General features: G+C 42.3%; 1 protein-coding gene across 1 annotated transcript in view; it reads right to left on the bottom strand.

The window, feature by feature from the left end:
* Positions 1 to 25,607, bottom strand: part of MTA3 (metastasis associated 1 family member 3) — a 429,588-nt gene that overhangs the window by 284,875 nt on the left and 119,106 nt on the right. Inside the window, 1 exon segment of the mRNA XM_030195789.1 lies at positions 18,508 to 18,625. Coding sequence (XP_030051649.1) covers positions 18,508 to 18,625 — 118 coding nt within the window.

The following is a 25,607-nucleotide window of genomic DNA, read 5'->3' as shown; positions in this document are numbered from 1 at the left end:
CCCAAATCCATTTTAATAATGGTCTATGGACTTTTCCTTTAGAAAACCATCCAATCCATTTTTTTAAACTCCGCTAAGTTGACCGCTTTTACTACATTCTCTGGAAAAAAAATTCCAGAGTTTAATTACACACTAAGTAACATAATGTAACATAGTAGATGACAGCAGAAAAAGACCTGCACGGTCCATCCAGTCTGCCCAACAAGATAACTCATATGTGCTACTTTTTGTGTATACCTTAGCTTGATTTGTATCTGTCTTTTTCAGGGCACAGACCGTATAAGTCTGCCCAGCACTAATGGCTGGGATCCAGCCACCATCTTGGCCACTCCCTGATAGTCAGCTAGCTGACCCTTTCAATGGTTCACTAGAGTTGGGAATGGTCCCGGAGGACTGGAGAAGGGCAGATGGGATCCCTCTCCACAAAAGCGGAAGTAAGGAGGAGGTTGGGAACTACAGGCCAGTTAGTCTTACCTCTGTGGTGAGTAAATTAATGGAAAATGCTTCTAGAAAAGAGGATAGAGAGGTTTCTAGTATCAAATGGATTGCAGAACCTGAAGCAGCATGGATTTACTAGGGGAAGGTCTTGTCAGAATAACATGATTAATTTCTTTGACTAAGTGACCAAACAGCTGGATTTAGGGGAAACGCTAGATGTGGTGTACTTAGATTTTAGGCAACTTATAAATAAACTGAGTGCCCTCGATCTGCACCAAAAAGTGACCAACTGGGTTAGAAATTGGTTAAGTGGAAGACACTAAGTGAAGAAATATTTTCTCCAATTCATTTTAAATTTACTACTTTCTAGCTTCATTGCATGCCCCCTAGTCCTAGTATATTTGGAAAGACTAAACAAGCGATTCACGTCTACCCATTCCACTCCACTCATTATTTTTTAGACCTCTATCATGGCTGTCTTTTCTCCAAGCTAAAGAGCCCTAGCCACTTTAGCCTTTCCTCATAGGGAACTCGTCCCATTCCCTTTATCATTTTCATCGCCCTTCTCTGTATCTTTTCTAATTCCACTATATCTTTTTTGAGATGCAGTGACCAGAATTGAACACAATATTTGAGGTGTAGTCGAACCATGGAGCAACACAATGGATTTATATTATCTTCATTTTTGTTTTCCATTCCTTTCCTAATACCACCTAACATTCTATTTCCTTTCTAAGCTGCAGCAGCACACTGAGCAGAAGGTTTCAACGTATCATAATCGACGACACCTAGATCTCTTTCTTGGTCCGTGACTCCTAACGTGGAACCTTGCATGATCTCTCTATATAAAAGGCAACACCAACGTTCTATGAAGCCTCCAGACGGAAGTGTGAAGGGGGAGAGATATCCGGTTTCCCCATGAGTGTCTGCCCCGCCCTCTGTAACAAACAGTCAGTGAAGGAAAACAGCAGAGCACGAAATCAAATCGCTGGCTCTGTAACAGTGAAGGACTCAGAGGGGGGAGGGGAGAGAGGGCAGAGGGCAGGGACACACACACTCCCACATGCACACAGAAGAAAACATTGCTAGCCCCCCGTTTCATTTGCATCAGAAACGGGGCTTTTTTACTAGTGTAGCTATAATTCGGATTCCTCTTTTCCACATGCATCACTTTGCACTTGCTCACATTAAACGTCATCTGCCATTTAGACGCCCAGTCTCCCAGTCTCATAATTTCCACTTGTAATTTTTCACAATCCTCCCGCGATTTAACGACTTTGAATAACTTTGTGTCATCAGCAAATTTAATTACCTCACTAGTTATTCCCATCTCTAGGTCATTTATAAATATGTTAAAAAGCAGCGGTCCCAGCACAGAGCCCTAGGGAACCCCACTAATTACCCTTCTCCATTGAGAATACTGACCATTTAACCCTACTCTCTGTTTTCTATCTTTTAACCAGTTTTTAATCCATAATAGAACACTACCTCCTATCCCATGACTCTCCTACCCGCCTTGTGGGTAGAGGCGGGTAGAATATCTGAACATTTAAATGTGGCACAAATTGTTGTCGTCCCAAAACCGGGCCGGGATCCTACGTTGACTGAATCCTATAGACCCACATCACTTATTAACCATGAGGTGATGTTCGCAAAAATTTTAGCCAATCGACTGGGAAGGATACTATCCTCTCTCATCCATGAGTCACAGGTAGGGTTTGTACAAGGACGATCGGTGACTAAAAATATTAGACAACTTTTGACATCTTTGGAGGTTGTGGCTGAGCGGGCACTGCCAGCGATACTGATTAACTTTGACGCTAAAAAAGCGTTCGATCATGTGTCTTGGGATTTTCTCTTTTCAACCTTGGCTGCCTATGGGTTCGATGGCTGGTTTGTGACTGCGATTAGAGCGCTCTATATCCACCCCAGGGCGCGGGTTATGGTGAATGGGATTATATCTACTGAGTTTGAGATCTGTCAGGGGACCCAGCAGGGATGCCCAATGTCACCTCTTCTATTTGTGTTATCCCTAGATCCACCGATTTGAGATATCCATTCTAAGGGGAGTGATAATTGGGGATGAACAATTCAAACTAGCAGCCTTTGCGGATGATCTTTTGGTGCTCTTGACAGATCCTCAAATCTCACTGAATGCATTACTAGAGTCCTTTTCGGAATATGGAGATTTTGCAGGCTTCCACCTTAATTTTGATAAGTCGGTGGCCTTGGCAACCTCAGCAGATATTACACTGCTATGGAGGGGTAATTTCCCGCTGAAATGGACTCATGGTTCCTTTAAGTATTTGGGAGTCCTTCTTGCGCCCCATGTAAATGATCTTTATAATCGCAATATGCATTGGATGTTTCGTGAAATGGAAGAACAGTTGGATAAGTGGCAAGGTCTGCCTCTCTCCCTTGCAGGGAGGATTAGCCTTATACACATGGTGATACTGCCTAGGTGGCTGTATCTTTTACAAACTTTGCCCCTACGGATGTTAAAAAAAGATGTAGAATGTTTTAATCGGCTGGTTAGTAGATTTTATTTGGCCAGGCAGAAGCCCAAAGCGCGCTACCAGTTGTTACTGGGTAGTTGGGCACAAGGGGGGATGGGGTTGCCCAATTTAAAGTTATATAACTATGCATGCCTTTTGCGCATTGTACGGGACTGGCTTTACTTAGGAAGTTGTTTTATGCCACTCTATTTTGAACAAGGTTACTTTGCTTCTTATGATTTGATCTCCCTGCTACATGCGGATCGCCATTTGCTACCTGGTCGTTTGAAGGCTTTGGTGCTTTTAACCCCTTTGCGGGAGGCTTGGAGATATTTGGTAAAGGGAATTGGTGGGGACCAGCAGATTACCGAACTTCTCTCTATACAGGGTAACCCATCATTTACTCCAGGCTCTGATAATAAAGCTTTTAAAAGTTGGGAACAGGAGGGAATTAGTAGACTGGAACATGTCTGAGATATTGCAGGTGGGCTCAAGTCATTAGAGCTATTGAAAGGTCATGGGAATATACTACAATGGGGGGATGTTTATGCACACTGTCAATTAAAGCATTACATTCAAGCATTGCGGGTGGAGTCCTTGGGCAACGGTACTGGACCTCAAGTGCATAATTTTTTTGACAAGATCTCTTAGTCTTCAATTTCGTGAATCCATAGAGCCTTGTGGAATTTGGGTACTCATAAGGATCTGGAAGATATCAGACGTCGCAGGGAATCTGACACGAGATTGAATTTGAGATTGTGGGATATGCTCTACTACTACTATTTAGCATATTCTCTCTGCCATACAGAGTATTCCTAGGCTCACAGGTAGTGCTTCATATAGAGAGTGTTATTTTTGGGTCCTGCTGAGGGCCTATTTCACTAGGGTTCAGGTGGTCCATGCGCGGGGTTTGTCCTCTTCAGTGTGTCCCAAATGTAACAAGTCAGATAATACTTATTACCATGCCTTTTGGACTTGTGAAAAAGTCCGCCGCTTTTGGGATCGGGTTACCATGTACCTATCGTCGATTATTCGGCGCGGTCCCCGTCCCTTCTGCTGCTAGACTGCTCTGGGTCAGGTGGGGGAGTCTCCGGGGAATCAAGGATGATGCTTCGGAAAGCCTACTTGCTGGCACGTAAATGTATCTTGCAGACCTGGGTTTCAGATGCACCTCCCGAGTACTGGCCCTGGCGCAACCAGTTGCATCAATTGGTAACATGGAAGGTGAGGGAGACAAGAGGTTCACATAAAGGTAAAATTCGCTTTCTGAAGCTTTGGGGACCCTATCCGTCTTCCCTGTCTCCCAGAGGTAGAAGTTTGGTGATTAATGTGATGTGAAGGGTTTGGCTGGCTGAGTGGCTTGCTACCTGAGCTTCGACTTCATATGGGATCATGCCGAGAGAGGTGGAGACCTTGTCAATGCCAGTGTGCACTCAGTGGATGCTGAAGTCTTGGCAGTCATTGAGGTCGATGTATTGGCCTACGAGGAGCCAAAATGCTTCTCCTGTTGAATCTGCTCTACTCTTTGCGCCTTCAGCTGCATTTGCAAAAAGAGAATGAGAATAAGGCTCATGGTCAGGTCTAAGGCACCCGATGCACCAGTTGTGTGGGTCCATCACAGAGTCGCCCTATTACATTGGGCACACCTTTTGAAGCCACTCGGGGTCTTCTTGAACATCAAGAAAAGGAACTCGGCCAAATTAAACTCCTCAATTTTGAAATGGAAAAAGGGACAATTTTCAAGTTGAGGTTGTGGCTCTGGCCTAAAAAGGGCCTAGCAATACGTGAAAAGTAAAGGAAACTTTAAGGGCCAAAAAACTAAAAGAATTTAAAGGGAAATTGGAGAAAAAGGAAGAAAAGAAAAAATTATCTGAATGGACTGAAAAACCCACACGAGAAGGCACTATTAGAAAGCACTGTTAAGAGAACACTATGACACGTGCTCCCTGCTTCGCGGAAAAACAAACATTAAGGGACCCACGTTCGTACATTGGGAAGGAAGGCACCAGCGCATGTGAAGTGGGATGCTATTAGAAAGTTCTTGATTTCGCTAGTTAGTGTCTGCACCAGGCTCCATTGGATGACATTACCCAGCTGTGAGAATACTACAGCCTGCTTGACCTCGGAGAAAGGAAAATTCTGAAACAAATAGCTCTGTAAATATTTCCAAAATACAAGATAAGACGGTAATGTTTTTATTTGAATAGGAAGATTGTTCCAGAGCTTACTAGACTGAACTACTAAAGAGCTCTCTCACAGTCTTTTAAAGCTAATATGCTCAATGGAAGGATAACTCAGTGTTAAAGGAAGTAAAAAAAAAACACAATTAAATCCTCTTCATGGGATATGAAATCAAACACAATTGACATTCAGACATACTCCTTGCAGGATCTTATGTACAATACAAGCTGTTTTAAATTCAATTCTTGCTTGTACAGGCAGCCAGTGTAGTTGGTTCAATAATGATGCTACTCTATCATACTTCTGAGAACCAAAAATCAATTTAGTAGTTGTACTCTGTAATAACTGAAGTTTACGAGTCAATTTAGAAGAAATATTCAACTAAAGCAGATTACAATAATCAAGCTGAAAGAGAATAATAGCCAGAACCATTACTCTAAAGTGGACTGTTGAAAAAAGGAACATACAGATCACAACTGCCTCAATCTGAAGAACGTTTTCCTAACCAAATTATTCACCTGTAGTTCAAATGATAAAGACAAAGCAACAATGCGCGTTACATAAGAAATCTCTTTGAAAATAATGTTGTGGGTTTAGAGCTGTGGTTCTCAACCCAGTCCATGGGACAGCCAGCCAGTCAGGTTTTCAGGATATCCAAAACGAATATGCATGAGATAAATATGTATGCACTACCTCCACTGTATATATGAAGCCAGAACCAGACAGGTTTCTAAGTGACTGGAGGAAATGGGTCACATGTAAGGGGTAACCAATGAAAATAGAAATTACATGTCCTACCAAGAAGTTAATGCTAGCTTGAATTATATAATACAAATACAATAAATGAAAAAATGCACCCACAATTGTTGGGGCAGATCAATGGACAAGATGGCTCACAGCAAGCACAGATAAAAACTGGGAATAAACAGACATATACAGATTCTGTAAGAAAAAGCTAGAAACCACTACTTATTTTGTAACTGGCTGCAAAGTTCTGATCCTTTATTAATGATGAATACCCGACACGGGCCGTGTTTCGGCGTACAAACGCGTGCATCAGGGGTCAAAAAACTCTTCTAGGTCAGCTAGTTAGCTAGTAGATAAAGATGATTAACAGACAGGTTATGTTCCCTCTCTTCATAAGGTCCCTTATCTACAGATAATCAGCTTTCTCATAAGGTCAACGGAAGGCTGAGAGCTGCAAGTATATCTCCTGCTGTTTTATAGACCCACGATATTTAACCTATGGAACTGGTAAACATAAGGTTAAATATCGTGGGTCTATAAAACAGCAGGAGATATACTTGCAGCTCTCAGCCTTCCGTTGACCTTATGAGAAAGCTGATTATCTGTAGATAAGGGACCTTATGAAGAGAGGGAACATAACCTGTCTGTTAATCATCTTTATCTACTAGCTAACTAGCTGACCTAGAAGAGTTTTTTGACCCCTGATGCAGGCGTTTGTACGCCGAAACACGGCCCGTGTCGGGTATTCATCATTAATAAAGGATTGCATTTTTCTCATTCCTGAAGGCCCAGTGTTTACTTTTTCTGTTTGTTTGGTTGCTTTTGTATGCTGTTTTCCCTCTGTTTTGTGACTGCAAAGTTCTGATGACAGAAATTTCTACACAAAGCCACAATGAGGTAGTACACTTCCTTCATTGGGAACTCTGTAAACATTACGGCGATGCTGTACCAGAACAATATTGGAATCACAACCCTAAAAGAACTGCGGAAAATGAAGGCATTATGATCCCTGAGACTTTTAAATTCCAATCAATAAAAAGCTTGATATAAAATAACCAGACATCGTCGTAAAGGAGAAAATCATCATAAATGCCTAGATTATAGAGGTGTCAGTTCAAAGCAATTATTCCGTGAATCAGATAGAGAATGAGAAAATCCTTAAATATTAAAATATGTAGCTGGAGACCAACAAAATGCGGCAGAAAAACCACAAAAATATTTTCCATCCTTCTGGGAGACACAGGGTTGATTCGACTCCTAACCATGACTCTCTTACTCAACACCCTCACTTATCACCCCTACCACTGCAATTTCCCCACCCCTAGCTGTCGGTTCGTCTGTCCAATTTAGACTGTAAGCTCTGTTGAGCAGGGACTGTCTTTTCATGTTAATTTGTACAGCGCTGCGTAAGTCTGGTAGCGCTATAGAAATGTTTAATAGTAGTAGCCTGGGCATAAGTGAAGGAGATGCAATCTGCAAGCAAATTGGATAAAATGCATTTACCGATGGCTGCCCCCATCCTGTTAGGGTCAAAAGAAAAGAAAAGGCTCGGTGGACTGTCTATGAGCTTTAGTCTGCTCCAGATAGAAGGCCAAGGCTCGCTTGCAGTCCAAGGTGTGCAGTGCATTTTCGCCAGCATAGGCATGAGGTTTTGGGAAGAATTTTGGCAGAACAATGGACAGGTTAAGGTGGAATTCTGACATCATCTTAGGAAAAAACTTAGGATGTGTGTGAACAACCACTCTGTTACGATGCAACCAAGTGTAAAGTGGATCAACTTCTAGGGCATGAAGCTCACTTGCTCTGTGCACTGAAGTGACCGTGTCCAAATACCAAATCTTATGGTTCAGGAAATTCAGATGGCAAGTGTCAAGTGGCTCAAAAGGAGCTTTCATCAACTGAGAGAGCGCAATATTAAGATGACACTGTCAAGAGGTTTGATTAAGGGCTTTGTCAAAAGCAAACCTCTCATAAAATGAACTAGAAATTGTACAGAGATGGGCTTGCCTTCCACAGGGTGATGATAAGCACCAATTGTGGATTAAAAACTGGTTAAAAGATAGAAAACAGAGAGAAAGGTTAAATGGTCAGTATTCTCAATGGCGATGGGTAGTTAGTGGGGTTCCACAGGGGTCTGTGCTGGGACCGCTGCTTTTAAACATAATTATAAATGAACTAGAGATGGGAGTAACTATTGAGGTAATTAAATTTGCTGACGACACAAAGTTATTCAAAGTTGTTCAATCACGGGAGGATTGCGAAAAATTATAAAAGGATCTTACGAGACTGGGATTCTAAATGGCAAATGACATTTAATGTGAGCAAATGCAAAGTGATGCATGTGGGAAAGAGGAACCCGAATTATAGCTACGTCATGCAAGGTTCCACGTTAGGAGTCACAGACCAAGAAAGGGATCTAGGTGTCGGATGCTGGGCTTGATGGACTGTTTGTCTGTCCCAGTATGGCAATACTTATGTACTAATTGCACTGAGGTGAACCCTTACAAAGTTGATTTTTCAACCTAGACTCAGAAAGATGTAGAAAGTATTCAAGCAGTTTTTGTGTAGGGCAGAAAAATGGATCTAAACCCTTCCCTTCACACCAGATGGCAACATTTAAAATTATAGGACCTCCTGGAAGCAAGCAGGATGTCAGACTTGTGAGTTCTTGTACGAAGTAGAACGCTGCTGAGCCCGGTACTCGGACCAGGTTCTGCTTGGCGGCTGGACAACCCCGAGTTTCACCTGCGCTGACCGCCGTTCCCCAGAGGTTGAGCCCCTAGGTGCGGGCGACCTGCAGGATTTATGGGACGGAGCTGGAAGCAGGGTGATGAATGTATCGGCCAGGCAGGCAGCAGGTCAAGAGAGTAATCCAGGTACAAGCGGCAGTCAGTAGGCAGGCAAGAGAGTAATCCAGGTACAGGCGAAAGTCAGCAGGCAGGCAAGAGAGTAATCCAGATGCAGGCGAACGTCAGTAGGCAAGCGGCAGGCAAGAGAGTAATCCAGATGCAGGCGAAAGTCAGTAGGCAGGCGGCAGGCAAGAGAGTAATCCAGATGCAGGCGAAAGTCAGTAGGCAGGCGGCAGGCAAGCGAGTAATCCAGATGCAGGCGAAAGTCAGTAGGCAGGCGGAAGGCAAGAGAATAATCCAGATGCAGGCGAACGTCAGTAGGCAGGCAGAAGGGTAATCCAGGTACAGGCAAAGTCAGCAACGAGGGACCAGTAGATAAGAAGCAGATTACAGAGTTAGAAACACCTACCAAAGTAGAAGCCGAAGCATGGAGTCCAGAGAGAGCTCAGCTGATAAAGTGCTGGCATCTGACATCAGCAGGGAGAAGGGGCACAGCCATAGGACAAGAGCAGGGGAAGAAGGAACCGGAAGACCAATAGGAGAGAAGCAAGGGAAGCCAGGCAGAGGAAGAGCAGACCCAGGTGGGTGGAAGCAAAACAATCAAGGAGCCTGGAAGCCAGGCAGAGAGAGAGCAGAAACAGGTGCATGGAAGCAAAGCAATTAAGGAGCCTGCAACCACTGCTCTCTGAACAAACCCAGAGAGGACTACACACACATGGCTCAAGCAGTGCCAGTCAAGTGTGCGTGTCGACGGGACCCCACGCAACCCGAGGACGCCGCTTGCTTTGAGGTAGGGGACATGACAGAGGACTGGGGGACACCCTCATGCAGATGAAGGGATGCAAGTTCTAAGTTCTCAACATCCAAGCCATGAGGACTAGGGATTGGAAAAAAGCGTGTAGAAGACACCCCTAGTTTTGAGAGATGAGGCTAACTCCAGAATTAGAAGGAACCATACTTGCCTCAGCCAGTAGGGCACAATGAGGATCATGGCTCCTCAGTCCTACTTGAGTTTCAGCAAAGTCTTCCCCACGAGAGGTCTGGGAGAATAAGTAAACAGAAGACTCTTTCCTCAACTGAGGAAAACGGCATCTCACACTAGTCTGATTGTGATCCCAACCTGGAACAGAACTGAAGGACTTTGTGGTTGAGATGAGGCAAAGAGATTCACCAAAAGGGTATCCGCTTGGAAGACCTCTCAGGCAACGCCCATGTTGACAGGCCACTCATGCAGCTGTACCACCCTGCTCAGCCTGTCTGCCAAGCTGTTGTCTTTGGCCCTGAGTACCAAGCCATGACTGGAAACCAACTGCCACATCCTGACCGCTTCCTAAAACAAAAGGTACAATCCTTTGCCTCCCTGCTTGTTCACATAACATATCGCAACGTGATTGTCTGTTTGTATGAGAACAATTTGGTTTATCAACCGTACTCTGAAAGCCTTTAGAGCATTTCAAATAGCCCAGAGCTCCAAGAAGCTTGATGTGAAGCTGAGTAGACCAGTTACCTTGAATGAGCATTTCATCTACAAGGGCTCCCCAACCCAGGCTGGATGCATTCATTGTCAGCTTCTTTGGAGGAGGAGAGATTTGGAACGGGAATACCAGGATCAAATTGAGGCGAATGGTCCACAAGCTGTGGAGTGACAAAGATGACATTCTGGGTTCCTCAAGGCCTGAGACAACTGGGAAGCTAGGTTCCACTGAGCCTGCCTCAGATGGAGACGTGCTATAGGCGTGACAACCACAGTAGAGGCCAAGTGGCTTAGCAACCTTAACATCTGCCAAGCTGAGACCTGCTGGCTGTGCTGAACCTGGTGAACGATAGTGATCAGGGCATCGAACTGAAGAACTGGAAGGAAGGGTGCGGTCTGGACCATGACTATCAGGGCTTCAATGACCTCCAACAGCTGAACAAGGCAGTAGATGGGATAATGGGTAGACCAGAAACCCTAATAACTTCAACACCCAAACAGTTCTACGTATTGATTCTTGAAGCACCCTCCTGCAATGTGCTCTTGACCAGCCAATCATATATAGATAGGGAAACACAAGTACTCCCCAGCCTACATAGTGATCTGTGACTACTACAAAACATTTTGTGAAGACTATGGGAACGGATGCGAGGCCAAAAGGCAGAATGTGGTAGCAGTAGTAGTATTTCCCTAAACAAAATTTGAGATACTGCCTGTGATAGAGGCATATCTGTATATGGGTGTAAGCATCCTTTAAGTTCAGAGAGCACAGCCAATCATTTGCCTGTATCACGGGTAGCAGGGTGCACAGGGAAGCCATCCTGAACCTTTTTTTTTTTTTTACAAAATATTTATTTAATGCCCTTGGGTCTAGGATTAGACACCCCCCCCCCATTTTTTTTGGGGGGGGGGAGGGGGCAAAAAGAAGTATTTGGAATAGAATCCCTTCCTTTCTTGCCTTGGTGGTACGGGTTTGACCACATGGGCCTGTAGAAGGGGGAAAGAGTTCTTCTGTGAGAACATCCTGGTGTTGAAAGCTGAATCTCGATGCCATCGGTGGATAATTTGAAGGGAGTTCTCACCAATGTAGGATGTAACACCCCCCCCCCCCCCTCCAGTCTGAGGTTACAACAGTATACCTTGCTTGGGAAAGATTCAGCCTTCCCCAAACTGGGAGGTCACCCAGGATGGTCACTTTTAAGGAAGCTATGCTTTCTTGGAGCCAGTCAAAAGCTCGCCCCCTGCTTTGACTGGGGAGCTGACTCAGGCTTCTGGATTCACTGCTCCCAGAGGAAGTAATATGAACCCTGGGACTGTTTGGGTGAGGTGGATGGAGAGAGTGAACCTACGCCTTTGAAAGTAGTAGGTCCTTCTCTGACCATCGTCTGAAAACCTCCAAGAAGTGGTGGCCACAGAAGGAGTGAGTCGAGACAGGGACTTGATGATATCAGTATGTATTTTTGTTCCAAAAAAATTATCACCTCATCATCGGAGATCCATGTGTTTCCCTTTAGCCGTTGTTTCTAGTTCCAAAATACGCAGCCAGGCGATTCTGCTCATGCTAATACCTAAGACAGAGACTCTGGACGCCACATCGAAAGCATCATAGGTTGCCTGTGCTAAGTGGTTTCAACATTCATTTTGCTTGGCTACTAGCTGGTGGATTTCTGTGGCCTGTTCTGCAGGCAGAGTATCTACAAATTCCACCACTACACCAAATTCTTCAAATAGAAGCTCATATACAGCTGGTAGGACTGTATGAAGGAAATAAGCACAGAGCTCTGAAAAACTGTCCTCCTAAAAGACTCCACCATTCGAGCATCCTTCCCCAGGGGCACCAAGGTGTAGGTCCTGGAACATCTTCGACAACTATAGAATGGTGACGAAGCTTCTGCTTCTCAAATCCAGGAGTTTTCTAGACTCTGTCCATAGAATCCAACTTCTTAGGAACAGACTGCACAGAGAGAGGAATCTCCCAGTTCTTCATCTGTACTGCCCTAAGGATGCTGCACATGGGCACTGTCACACCTCTTTGGGAAGGGAGGCATAGTCAAGGCCATCTAATATCTCAGCCTTGAGTTCATCCTCGACCTCCAACTTTAAGGGGAAGGACTCAACCATCTCCCTCTCTTTTCTGGGAGAGGCTTTCTTTTTTCCTGTGGTGGGGAGGTGTCTGAAGGTAAACCAAGGGGCCCTCTTCTCTTAGAGATCCTCTGGCTCTACATCATATGCCCAACAGCAGTCTGTATCAGACTCAGCAACGTACTCTTCATGAGAAGGTTGAGTCTGCATTGGCCCCTGAACCACTAGACACGGCCAGAATCTGGGCGAGAGTGCCAAAGGACTGTGCCTCTCCTGGATTCTAGGGTGGGGCATCCTCTCACAATGAGCTAGAAAAGAGCTCTGGCTTGGCCGGTGCCAACTCCAATGCCTGATGTGGCATCAACGAATGGCCAGCAGGCAGGGCATGGGACTCCGGGATCAGCTGGAGCAGCACCACGGATGCCAAAGACACCCTTGATGACATAGCACCCCGTTGAGCCAAGATACGTTTCTGCTCCTCCATAAGCATGGCCCGGAGCTGCTCTTCAGAGGCAGACATCAATAAAGACTGGGCAAGTGCTGATGCAGTGACAGCATGATAAGATGAAGAGGCCGAATCGAAGGTCTGGTTCTGACTCTGGTTCCTGAGAAAATTAAAAAGTCATGGGATAGGAGGCAATGTCCTTCTGTGGATTAGAAATTGGTTATTGGACAGAAAACAGAGGGTAGGTTTAAATGGCCATTTTTCTCAATGGAGGGAAAATAGTGGAGTGCCACAGGGATCTGTACCGGGACCGGTGCTATTTAACATATTTGTAAATGATCTGAAAACGGAATGATGAATGAGGAATTAAATCTGCAAATGAAACAAAACTATTCCGAGTTATCAAAAAAAAATCACAGGAAGACCTTAGGAAACCATCCAAATGGCAGATGAAATTTAATGTGGATGTGACGACATTGGGAAGAATAATCCGAATCATAGTTACCTAATGCTAGGGTCCCACCAGCACTCAAGAAAAAGATCTAGATGTCATTGTAGACAAAACGCTGAAATCTTCTGACCAGTGTGCGGCAGTGGCCATAAAAGCAAATGAGATGCTTGGAATTGTTAGCAACGAGATGAAAGATAAGACCTAAAATATTATAATGTCTCTGTATCGCTTCATGGTGCGATCTCACCTTGAGCACTGCATTCCGTTCTGGTCACCGTATCTCAAAAAAGACACAGCAGAATTAGAAAAGATTCAAAGAAGAGAAACCAAAATGATAAAGGGGAGGGAACTCCTTCAATCTAAGGAAAGGCTAACGAGGTTAAGGCTCTTCAACATGGAAAAGAGACAGCTGAGGGGGGGTTATAATTGAGATCTATATAATCCTGAGTGGCACAGAATGGGTAGAAGTGAATAAATTTTTCACTCTTTCAAAAAGTAAAAAGACCAGGGGACACTCAATGAAATTACATGGAAATACTTTTAAAACAAATAGGAGGAAATATTTTTCTCTCAAAGAATAGTTAATCTCTGGAACTCACTGCCGGAGAATGTGGTAACAGCGGTTAGCGTATCTGGGTTTAACAAAGGTTTGGACATGTCCCTGAAGGAAAAGTCCATAGTCTGTTATTGAGATGGACATGGGGAAAGCCACTGCTTGCCCCAGGATTGGTAGCAAAACCACAGATAGCCTTTCCTCTTATTTCTGGAGTTCCCCAAGTCTCTATACTGTCACCAGCTCTCTTTAATATTTTTCTAGCCCCTCCGCTACTATCCAGGATTGTTCCTGCACTCCATTTTGTTATGCAGATGACATTCAAATCTTCTTTAGGGCTCAGACACATGTCCAGTCTCAATAACTGTCTCTCCAAGGTCTCCTCATAGCTTAAATATAATCTTTTGCTTCTTAACGCTGATAAGTGTGAATCGATTCTTATCTCTCCTGCACTAACTTTGCTTTCAAGGACTGAGTCAAGATTCTGGTGTCATATTCGACTCAGCTCTATCCTTCAAACCTCATGTGGATTCCATTCTTCGTGCTTCCTTTTTTGCTCTTCATCGTCTTCAGTCTGTCCAATCTATCCTTCCTGCCACATTTTTATATCCACTTATATCCATGTACTGGTTATTTCTCATTTGAACTATTTTAACGCCCTTCTTGAAAGCCTACCTTTACAGAGTATAACAAGCTTACAACTCATCCAATCAACAGCAGTCAAATTACTTCACAATGCACAAGGTTTTGATTATGTCACTCCTCTTCTGATTTCTGAACACTGGCTTCCTATTTTCACCCGAATAAAATTCAAGATTCTACTGTTGGTATATAAATCTAGGTCCCCTTCTGCCCCTCTCTATCTGAACAGGTATCTTATTCCCTACTCTCCTTAACATTGTCTTCGATAGGCTGATAATAATCTTCTTTCCTTACCACTTCTATCTGTCTCACCAGTACTCGAGATTCTGCTTTTAGCTACTTAGGTCTTAAACTTTGGAATGAGCTTCCACATCAGATTCAGGATCAACCCACTACTGCATCTTTCAAACTGGCACTAAAAACTCCCCTTTTCAGAACTACATTTGACCCTCCTTCATAACCCTTTCCTTTTGCAAATTTTTTCTGATTTCCTCCCTCTCTTTTGTCTCCTCCTCTCCCCCTTCTCATTCCACGGTGTCCCCCCCTACCCCCATTCCTTCTCCCTTTTTCTTCTTTTTTCTTTTCCATTTCTTTTTTTCTTCTATGCCCTAGTTTTTAATTTGTTTTTGTAAACCTCATTGAAGCCTTGGCAAGGCCCCATGCAATATATCAAGCCTGTGAAATAAATAAAAATAAAATAAATGGGGAAGCCACTGCTTGCTCCATGATTGATATCATGGAATGTTGCTACTAATTGGGTTTCTGCCAGGTCCTTGTGACCTGGATTGGCCACTGTTGGAAGTTACTTGTGTCCTGGATTACTGTTCGAAGCAGGATACTAGGCTAGATAGACCACTGGTCTGATCCAGTATGGTTATTCTTATGTTATTACAGCAACATTAATTCCACGGAGGGGGAGCAGCCTTCTCAGTGTTGACTCTTCTTGGGTAAAGGTGCCGCTGGTGTTCTGAAGCTCCAGGCACCATGCTTCAAAAAGGTCTGTCAATGCTACTTCACCTCCACTCAATGCCTGACACTGGGATTCCTCAGTGCTAACGAAGACAGCATGGAATCCTTGAATGTTCTCGGTCTTAGGTCTGAGGCTGCTTGGCCCAGTCAGGCACAATCGACGCCCAATATCAAGGCAAGCTGAGATCTCCTCAGTGCCAATATGTCCCCAATATCCAATGCAGATCTGGGAGTCACCGAGTTTGATGCCAATGGACCAGATTTAGATAATCCAAAATGTCTCTTACACGGGGCCTCATAACTCTTTTGGGTTCTTTTCTGCATTGTAGAACAGAGTTTACAATTAGAGGCCTTATGATCAGGTCCAAGGTACAGCATGCACCGAAAACACGTCTTCAAACCACTAAGAGTTTTCAGGGACATCAGAGAAATATAGTGGAAGTGAAATCAAATGGTTCAACTTTTCAAAAAAATAAATAAATAAATAAATAAATAAAAATAAGGAAAGTCCTGGTCAGGAAGCTCAGGCCTAAGCTGGTTGTAGAGCTGTGAAAAATCAAAGAAAACTTAAAAAGGCCTAAAAACACAAAAACGTATGGGGGCTACAGCAGTGCCAATCATTATTTGAACACTTCCAAGTTTCAAACTAGCTGATATATCTTTATAATAAAGGAGGAGAAAAATGCTACTGGTTGAAACAATCTTAACTAAAAGTCCATAAATTCAAGAGCACCCAACTGATACAAAATTAATGTGTTTTTTTTTGTTATTCCCACAATAGCAATATAATCATGACTACAGCAGTACCACAGACTTCTCAAACAATTCCAGAGGCAGTACTTATCTCAGTTCCCTCTTATAAAGGGAGAATTGAAAACAGAGTTGCTGAAGCCATCCAGACAGACCCAACAAGTGCTCCTTGTTTTTTTTTTTTTGTTGTTGTTACATTTGTACCCCGCGCTTTCCCACTCATGGCAGGCTCAATGCGGCTTACATGGGGCAATGGAGGGTTAAGTGATTTGCCCAGAGTCACAAGGAGCTGCCTGTGCCTGAAGTGGGAATCGAACTCAGTTCCTCAGGACCAAAGTCCACCACCCTAACCACTAGGCCACTTTGCTAAATGCTGCTAAGCACAGAGGCTGCTTTTAGCTGATGTATCAGTGATATATGTCCATTGATCTCCCGACTTGATAATTTGCCAGCAGAACTGTGTTTAATGTCTATAATATAGGTCATGCCATACTAGGTTAAGATCATTCACTGTAATATATTAAACACTGTTAAGAGTACGATCTTTCCTCAGAAGCATATCTGAAGTTAAATCCTAAAAAGACAATATGTTGGATAACTGGTTTGCTACCTATCCCTGATACTGTTCCAGTTCTTTTTGGCTTACTACTTAAACCTGTTCTTTATTTTCGCTATCTTGGCGTTTGGTTTGATTCTCAGCTTTCTTTTGTAAAACATATTTCAGAAGTAATCAGATTAGGTTTTGCTACATTACGTTCTCTACATACTACTCATACTTCTCTGGATTTTCAATCACTATATACAGCACTGCATGAACTGTTGGTGTCTCTTTTAGATTACTGTAACGTGATTTACGCAGGCTTACTACAGTTTCAATTAAAAAGACTTCAAACACTTGAGAAATGCACTTTCTTTGTAAGACTAATATGTGGGAACACACATCTCCTTTACTATATCAGTTACATTGGCTTCCTATCAAATTTTGTTTTTTCTTTAAAATTCTCACCTTAGTCCATAAGGTGTATTATTCTGGTGTTCCTTTGTACTTATCTAATTTGGTCATCCCTTATACTGCTGCTCGTCAACTTAGATCTCTTGATGTGCAGAGATTGGTCACACCTAATCCATGGCTTATTAATTATGAGGCTACTAGACACTCTGGTTTTTCCTGTTTGGCTCCTTCTTTACGAAACTATTTACCAGGTACTTTACGATCTGAAATGTCATTTCAAAGGTTTAAAGTCTTTTTAAAAGCTCATTATTTTCAATAAGCCTTTGATTAATTTCTTTTCAATTTTCAGTCAACAATATGATCCTTGGAACGCAGTTTTTTAGGTTTGAAGTGTGTAATGTTTTTAGGAACAGTCTTGTTTGATTGGTTGTTCTCTGTCCTGTCAAAAATGGAGTTCGTTAATTTTCATTTTATTTTATTGTAAACCGCTTAGTATACCTAATGGTATTAGGCGGTATATCAAGTTCTAATAAACAAACATATGGCATGTAATGTACCTGGCCCTTGACCACTTTTGTCACTCCACTATACTATAGTATCAACGTCCCTATCTGTGTATTTTCAGCCAATATATAAATAGAATCAGGCTAAAAATACATCTAGCCACCTTGATGCTACAGCATAGTGGAGAAGAGGAAGAAAGGAGACATCCAAACATTATCCATATAGTGGTGATATTCAGCCACTATAAAGACAATTTATATGTTTAGTTTAGGCCTGTCAAATAACATGTGTACACACATATTTGGAACTACTGACTATACATATAGCTGCACTGAATATGCATGATAATTTAAATCACTTTGACAAACTTTCTTAGGATCCAGGAGCAAGCCCAAAAATCTAGGAGCCAGACTTGGAACAACTGGAATTATTTATGCACATTTATTAAAAAAAAAAAAAACATACATTCATAATGTAGTAGTAGTAATACTCAATGTGATGTACATCATGCTATTTATTTCAGTAGCAGGGAAGGAGTGGGTAAGAGGCTACTAGTTTTCTCTACCTGTAGCGTATCTGGCAAAGGAGAGAGGTTTTAGGTTGCGGTTGCTGAGGCAATGGGAGATAGGCTAAAATAGCAGCTGCTGAAGTGTGGGCAGTGAACCCACCTAACTAACCCCCAGAGACTGCAGCCTTAGCCTCTCTCCATTGTACACCTGCCCCCAGCAGAGGCAAAAGTTAACCCCTCCCCATAGCTTGTCCATCCGCTCTAAGAACATAAGAGTAGTCATACTGGGTCAGACCAATGGTTCATCTAGCCAGTGCTGTTTAAAATAAAATGGTGACCGACACCACTGAAAAATCTCCTTACAGAATACAAGAAAAAATCTAGAGAACGTAGAGTGAATGTGCTCATGTGACCTTAATAATTTTGGACAAATTAATTATATATGTTCTGACAGCCTTCTTTTTTACCTTCTAGTAGCTTATCTGGTACATCTGCTTGATATCTTGGTCCCACTCTGATTTCGCCTTTATCCGCCAAAAGTGTTTTCAACGAGGGATCATATACCAGTGAATAGAAAAAGGAATCCTTGAAAACAGAACCAAAAAACAACAAACAGGAAATGGTTGTGCAAAAGAAAGCATAAGAATATATATATTTGTGTGAGTGTGTTTGTGTTTGTGTGAACATGTACACATGAGATCAATATTCAGCTGTGTTGTCAATATATAAATAGAAAAGTCTAAAGTAGACATTTCTAATCACACACATGCTCATCGACACTATCGGGCAATTCTATAACAGGCACCTAGAATTATGCATCACTTGCGCGTGTCACTGGCACTACTAATTGACAACGATACGCATATATGCACTAGGCATTATTCTGTAAGGTAATGCTTAAGTGCTATTGTGCCTAAGTTCTGTAGAGCGGGCCATGGGCGTGTCACCAAACAATGCACACAACTTACAGAATACTATTATTTTGTTACATTTTGTACCCCGCGCTTTCCCACTCATGGCAGGCTCAATGCGGCAGGCAATGGAGGGTTAAGTGACTTGCCCAGAGTCACAAGGAGCTGCCTGTGCCAGGAATCGAACTCAGTTCCTCAGTTCCCCAGGACCAAAGTCCACCACCCTAACCACTAGGCCACTCCTCCACTTAATTGCATTCACTGATTGTCACACCTAGGAGGGCCCACTTACACCAGCTACTGACCTGGTGTGAGCGCATCTAACTTTTAGCGTACCTAAGCGGGTTTGCATTAGAACTCTAAACAACTTAGGCACGCCCAAGCGCCGTTACAGAATTGCTACTAAGCACGCCCCATTGTGTCGCCTACTTCTTGACACCAAATTATAGAACTGCCCCCTATCCTTTTAGGTAGACCACTGAATTTCTATGTATAACTTTGAAAGTCTAAGTCAGGCATTTCAAATTATACCTGCTGTGTGCAGCTCACCTAAAAATGCAACATATACATGTAGCAAATGAATATTGCCATTGAGACGTATAAGTTATATGTATATATGGTGCTACCCCCACAATGTCCCAAATCTCGTCCCCTTTTCAGATTTATAATGTGGGAAATTTAACAATCTATAAGCCCAAAATTGTCCAGTCAGCCCCCACAACTAAAAAAAAAAAAAAATTTAAGCAGTGGACACCACTGCAGAAGTGTTTTTACACATCGACATCACACACCTATATATAAATATACATATATACACACACAAAAAAAAAACCCAGCAAAGTGAAATCAAGAAAATATTTTACAGCCTCCATCCAGCTTTTTGGCCATATGATTTCTGAGAAGTTCTGAGAGAAGAGGACATTTCTCTGGTAAGTGAACATTATTTTGATCTGTGCTTTGGGAACTTAAAGACTGACGTTTAAAGCAGGAATTGTAGGTTATTGACAGGCAAAATAAATAAGTAAATAAAAACAAACTTTATCAACTAGTCTTCGTACCCTTCCCCCCTAGTTTTAAAACTTGAACTTTGTACCACAGAATTAACAGATAGCCTCTAGCAGACACAGCAAGGACTAGTTCAGTCTAGAGGAAAATATAAAAGAGAGAGAAGCAAGCATTATTAACTAGTCTCCATAGTATAGAACACTTTCCCCACAGTTTTAAACTGAAATAAGTGTATACAGCAACTTTAACATTTTAAAATCTACCTCCCCTTCCCTGGAAAATTCTTGGCAAGTCATTCCACAAACTTGGAGCTAACCAACAAAAGGCTCTCTTTCTAAACCACTCCCACCTACATAGATCAAGGGAAGGGAATACAAGACAGTTATCCTGTAAGACCATCAAAAAGACAAATGAAGAAAATAAGAAGCAAAACATTGATAAAGAAGGTTAAAAGAGAATATGAAGAGAAACGTGTCACAGAAGCAAAAACCCATAGAACATCAGAAGCAGAAAGCCTATGAGGAAATCCATAGGACCGTTAGATCATCAAGGAGCAAAAGGGACACTCAGGGAGGAAAAAGCCATAGCGGAAAGACTGAAAATTCTTTGCTTTGGTCTTTAGTGAAGAAGATATGAGATCTAACCGTACTAGAAATGGTTTTGAAGGGTACCTCACCACAACTTGAAATTGCCTCGACAAGAATCAATCATCCAAACCTACTAGGACACCTCAACGCAATCCTATTCTACAGACCACCAGGAAAATGGCAAGACTCCCAAACGCAACTCATGGACTTCATCTCGAACACATGTGTCTCTGCCTTAAACATCCTTATAATAGGAGACATCAACCTACACCTTGAAGACGACACCTCAACAGGCACACAAGAATGCAAAGAATTCTTAAAACTCTGGGATCTACACGCACCTAACACTCAACCAACACACACAAAAGGACACACACTTGACATCATTACACACAAATTCGACCCAGACTCAACTATCCTACTTACTGACACAAGATGGACACCTACACTATGGTCAGACCACCATAAAGCATACGTCTCCCTTTACTGGCGAAAAACACACAAACGCATTCAACAACCTTGAGCGAACAACATACACCACGAGAGGAAAAATAGACCCCACAATATTCTGGCAACAGATCTACCAGAACGAATGGTCACCAAATGCTGACACCATCCAATTCCTCAAAGAATGGGACGATATATGCACAACAACATTAGATAAAATCACCCCAATCCAAACCAGAACATCACACAGGAAGAAATCAATTCCATGGTTCACCGAAGAGCTGAAAAAACTTAAAACACAAGTCAAGAAACTAGAACGCGCATGGAACAAAAAGAAAGATGAACCAACACTAAACGCCTGGAAACTACTTCGGCGGAAATACTAATATACCATAAAACAGAGTAAAAGAATACATTACAAAACAATGATAGGACCAAACTACAAAGACACACACAAACTCTTCTACCTCGTGAATAAATTGTTAGACACCACACCAGTTACAACCAACAGCAAAGACATACCAGGTGTCGACGACCTTGTGAATTACTTCAAGGAGAAAATTATACAACTACGACTTAAAATACCCGCCAGCCCTATTGAAAACGCCACACTTCTAGACTGTCTAGACCCAGAAGACGGAATATACCCAGCAGACAGAACCTGGACCGACTTCGAACTACTATCAGAAGACCTCATCTCTGAAACACTCAAAAGATTTGCCAAATCCCACTGCAAACCAGATATATGCCCAAACAACCTCATGAGATCAGCTCCTCAACAATTCACAATAGACCTAACGAACTACATAAACTTCATGTTACAAAACGGACTTTTCCCAAAGGAAAAAGGAAAAATTCTACTCACCCCAATACCTAAAGATACAAAGAAAAGCGCAAGTGAAATAACCAATTACAGACCAGTAGCATCTATACCACTAATAACCAAAATAACTGAAGGGATAGTAACAAAACAACTCACAAACTATCTAAACAAGTTCTCAATACTGCATGATGCCCAATCAGGATTCCGGTCGAATCACAGCACAGAAACAGTATTAATTACCCTAATGACAAAATTTAAACAAATGATTGCAACCGGCAACAACATACTCCTCCTACAATTTGACATGTCAAGTGCCTTTGATATGGTTGACCACGGAATCCTACTACACATACTTGAATATTTTGGCATCTGAGGAAATGTCCTAAACTGGTTCAAGGGGTTCCTAACCCTGTGCTCATACCAAGTCACATCAAACTCAACTACGTCTGCTACATGGACACCTGAATGTGGAGTACCACAAGGATCACCCCTCTCACCAAGTATTTTCAACCTATTGATGATCCCCTTGGCAAAACTTCTATCAAACCATAACCTTAACCCATATATATACGCCAATGATGTAACAATATACATCCCTTTCAAACAAGACATTAAAGAAATCCTCAATGAAATCAACCAAAGTCTACACATCATGAACTCCTGGGCAGATGCATTTTGATTGAAACTAAACGCAGAAAAAACTCAATGCCTGATACTCACCTCCCAGTACATCACGAATGAATTCACTGCTATAAACACACCTAAACTAAACCTTCCAATCTCAGAAACTCTAAAAATCCTTGGACTTACTATTGACCGCCACTTAACACTTGAAACTCATGCAAACAACACAACCAAGAAAATGTTCTACTGCCTGTGGAAACTGAAAAGAATAAGACCATTCTTCCCAAGATCCGTCTTTCGCAGCCTAGTGCAATCCCTCGTACTCAGCCATCTGGATTACTGCAACTCACTATACGCAGGTTGTAAAGAGCAAATACTGAGGAAACTTCAAACAGCCCAGAACACAGCAGCCAGACTCATCTTCGGAAAACCAAAATACGAAAGTGCCAAACCCTTAAGAGAGAAGCTACACTGGCTCCCGCTCAAGGAACGCATTACTTTTAAAGTATGCACATTAGTCCACAAAATCATTCACGGTGAAGCCCCAGCTTACATGTCTGACTTAATAGACTTACCACCTAGAAACGCTAAAAGATCATCCCGAACTTTCCTCAACCTTCACTTCCCCAATTGCAAAGGCATAAAATACAAAACGCTACACTCATCAACCTTTTCTTACATGAGCACGCAATTCTGGAATACACTACCACGCAACCTGAAAACGATCTACGATCTAACCAACTTCCGCAAATCACTGAAAACCCATCTCTTTGATAAAATTTACTGAAAGAATCAAAACACATTAAGTCCGCACACACTGTTAGTAATGCAACAATACATTCTCTTCTGAATTCCCATCCCCCGTAATTTTTACCACATTTATACCTCTACTCATAGAAAAATGTTATACCGAATTGTTCTCCTACTACTGTTTAGTTGCCCTATTAGTTCCCATTGTTTCTTTCCATTGTTCTTCTCCATTGTTCTATTCCCTTAACGACACTTTAACTTTGTTTTCGCATAACCCCTCACAATGTAATCCATAACCGAGTTGTAACAAACTGTATTTCCACCATTCACAATGTATTGTAAGCCACACTGAACCCGCAAATAGGTGGGAAAATGTGGGATACAAATGCAATAAATAAAAATAAATAATAAATAACAATGCGGAGGAACTGAAAGAGATCTCAGTGAACCTGGAACACCTATCAAGCCAAATCGACAAATTAAACACTCAATAACCTAGACCAAATGATATGTACCCCCAAGGGTACTGAAAGAAGTCAAACAAGAAATTGCTGATCTGCTTTTAATGATCTGTCATTAAAATCGTCCATAGTACCTGAAAATTGGAAGGTGGACAATGTAATGCCGATTTTTTAAAAGGATTCCAGGGAGCAATCCAGAAAAATACAGACCGATAAGCCTGTCTTCAGTGCCTGTCTTCAGTGCCGGGCAAAATAGTGGAAACTATTATAAAAAATAAAATTACTAAACACATAAGACAAACATGGTTTAATGGGACAGAGTCAGCTTGTGCACATGCTTAAAATGTCCAAATCCCGATTTTGCAAGCAGGACTGGGGAGGGCCTGAAATCTGGATGTACAACAGATATTGAAGGGGAAGAAACGTCAATGTCTAAAAGAAGGACATCCTTTATTAAGACTAGACAGCTGACCGGGAACAGGGTTAGCGAGAATCCTGCGGTTCTTGCAGGGATCCCCTCAAGGTCCATGGGACTCCTGCAGGGATGAACGCAGGTCCTGCGAGGTTCAAGCAGAAGTGTAGTGCCGGGCCAGCCTACCTATCCTTTCCTTGTGTTTCTAAGCTAGCTTAGCAATTATAATAGCACTAAAAAAAATTAATGGATATGACTAAGCATCAAAATACCCATCAAAATACCCATAAGCACTGAGAGGAGAATTTATCAACATGGGCTAAAGTTACCAACATGGGTTACTGTTAAATTGGGCTATTTTATCATAAGTCAGATTATTTTAGTACAGGACAGGGATGGAGGAGATTCCAGTGGGGACATATGAGAACGGGTAAGATTCCAGTGGGGATGGGCAAGGACAGGTGAATTTCTGTCCCTGTGCAACTCTCTAATTTAGACCTGTTTCAGGAATGTCCAGTTACAGAAAGGTGATCTGACTCAGTAACGGTCCACTGGAGGGATTAATGCAAGACACCTCCTTAATAACCCAGTGCGTGCTGATCCCCTCCCTCTCCTCTGAAAGAGGAACTGGAAGGGGATGCCATGCTCCATGACAGCTTCATGTATTATAGGCATTCTGAACAGAGCAGGAAGCAAGTCTGAGTAGTGTATTGTTAATGCAGGAGACTGTAAACAAAGGGACCCAGGTTCAAGTCCCACTTCAACTCCTTTTGTGAGCCCTCCAGAAACAGAATACCTACTGAATCTAAATATATAAGACATCTGTAAACCTGGAGGGTATTTAAGTGATGTACATTCAGGTACAGTAAGTATTTTTCTGTTCCTGCACTAGCCACTAGGCTGACCTTCTGCTCTGCATAGACATCTGTGTGGCCATGTTCTAAGAATTCTGCTATACATACATTAATGTCGCTTGTTTTTCCCCTATTCAAAATTTGGATGTTTCAGTTTGTAAAATGGATGTTCATGGATGTTCATGTTTCCAGCACATGGATGTCCATCTCATGCATTTTTCACAGGCTGTATGTATCCTGTTAGAAAATCCATGTGAAATGAACATCTGTTTGAGACTTTCTGAATTGGACATCCCTATTCTGACTTGGAAATACGTTCGAAAATGTCCCTCTTTATGAAATCAGAAGAGAGGGACTCTGAAGCAGAGCACAATAAACAAACAAATGAAAGAAGTACAGAGGACCTACAGAACTGGGTAGGCGTAGAGATGTGTCTTTATTAAGGGCCCCTTAATAAAAGAAACAACTCTACACCAGCCCAATTCTGAAGATCCTCTGTACTTTTATTTGTTGGCCTCTTTATGAAGAGACAGATGTAGAAATGTTATCAGAAATTAGGGAGGCTAACAACTGGGGAACACAATAATAATGGGTGATTTCAATTACCCCAGTATTGACTGGATAAATGTAACATCAGTGCATGTTAGAGAAGTGAAACTCCTTGATGGAATCAAGGACTGTTTTATGGAGCAG

This window comes from Microcaecilia unicolor, chromosome 3, assembly GCF_901765095.1.
Source record: "Microcaecilia unicolor chromosome 3, aMicUni1.1, whole genome shotgun sequence".
Classification (NCBI taxonomy): Eukaryota; Metazoa; Chordata; class Amphibia; order Gymnophiona; family Siphonopidae; genus Microcaecilia; species Microcaecilia unicolor.
This window is presented reverse-complemented; position numbering and strand designations above follow the sequence as displayed.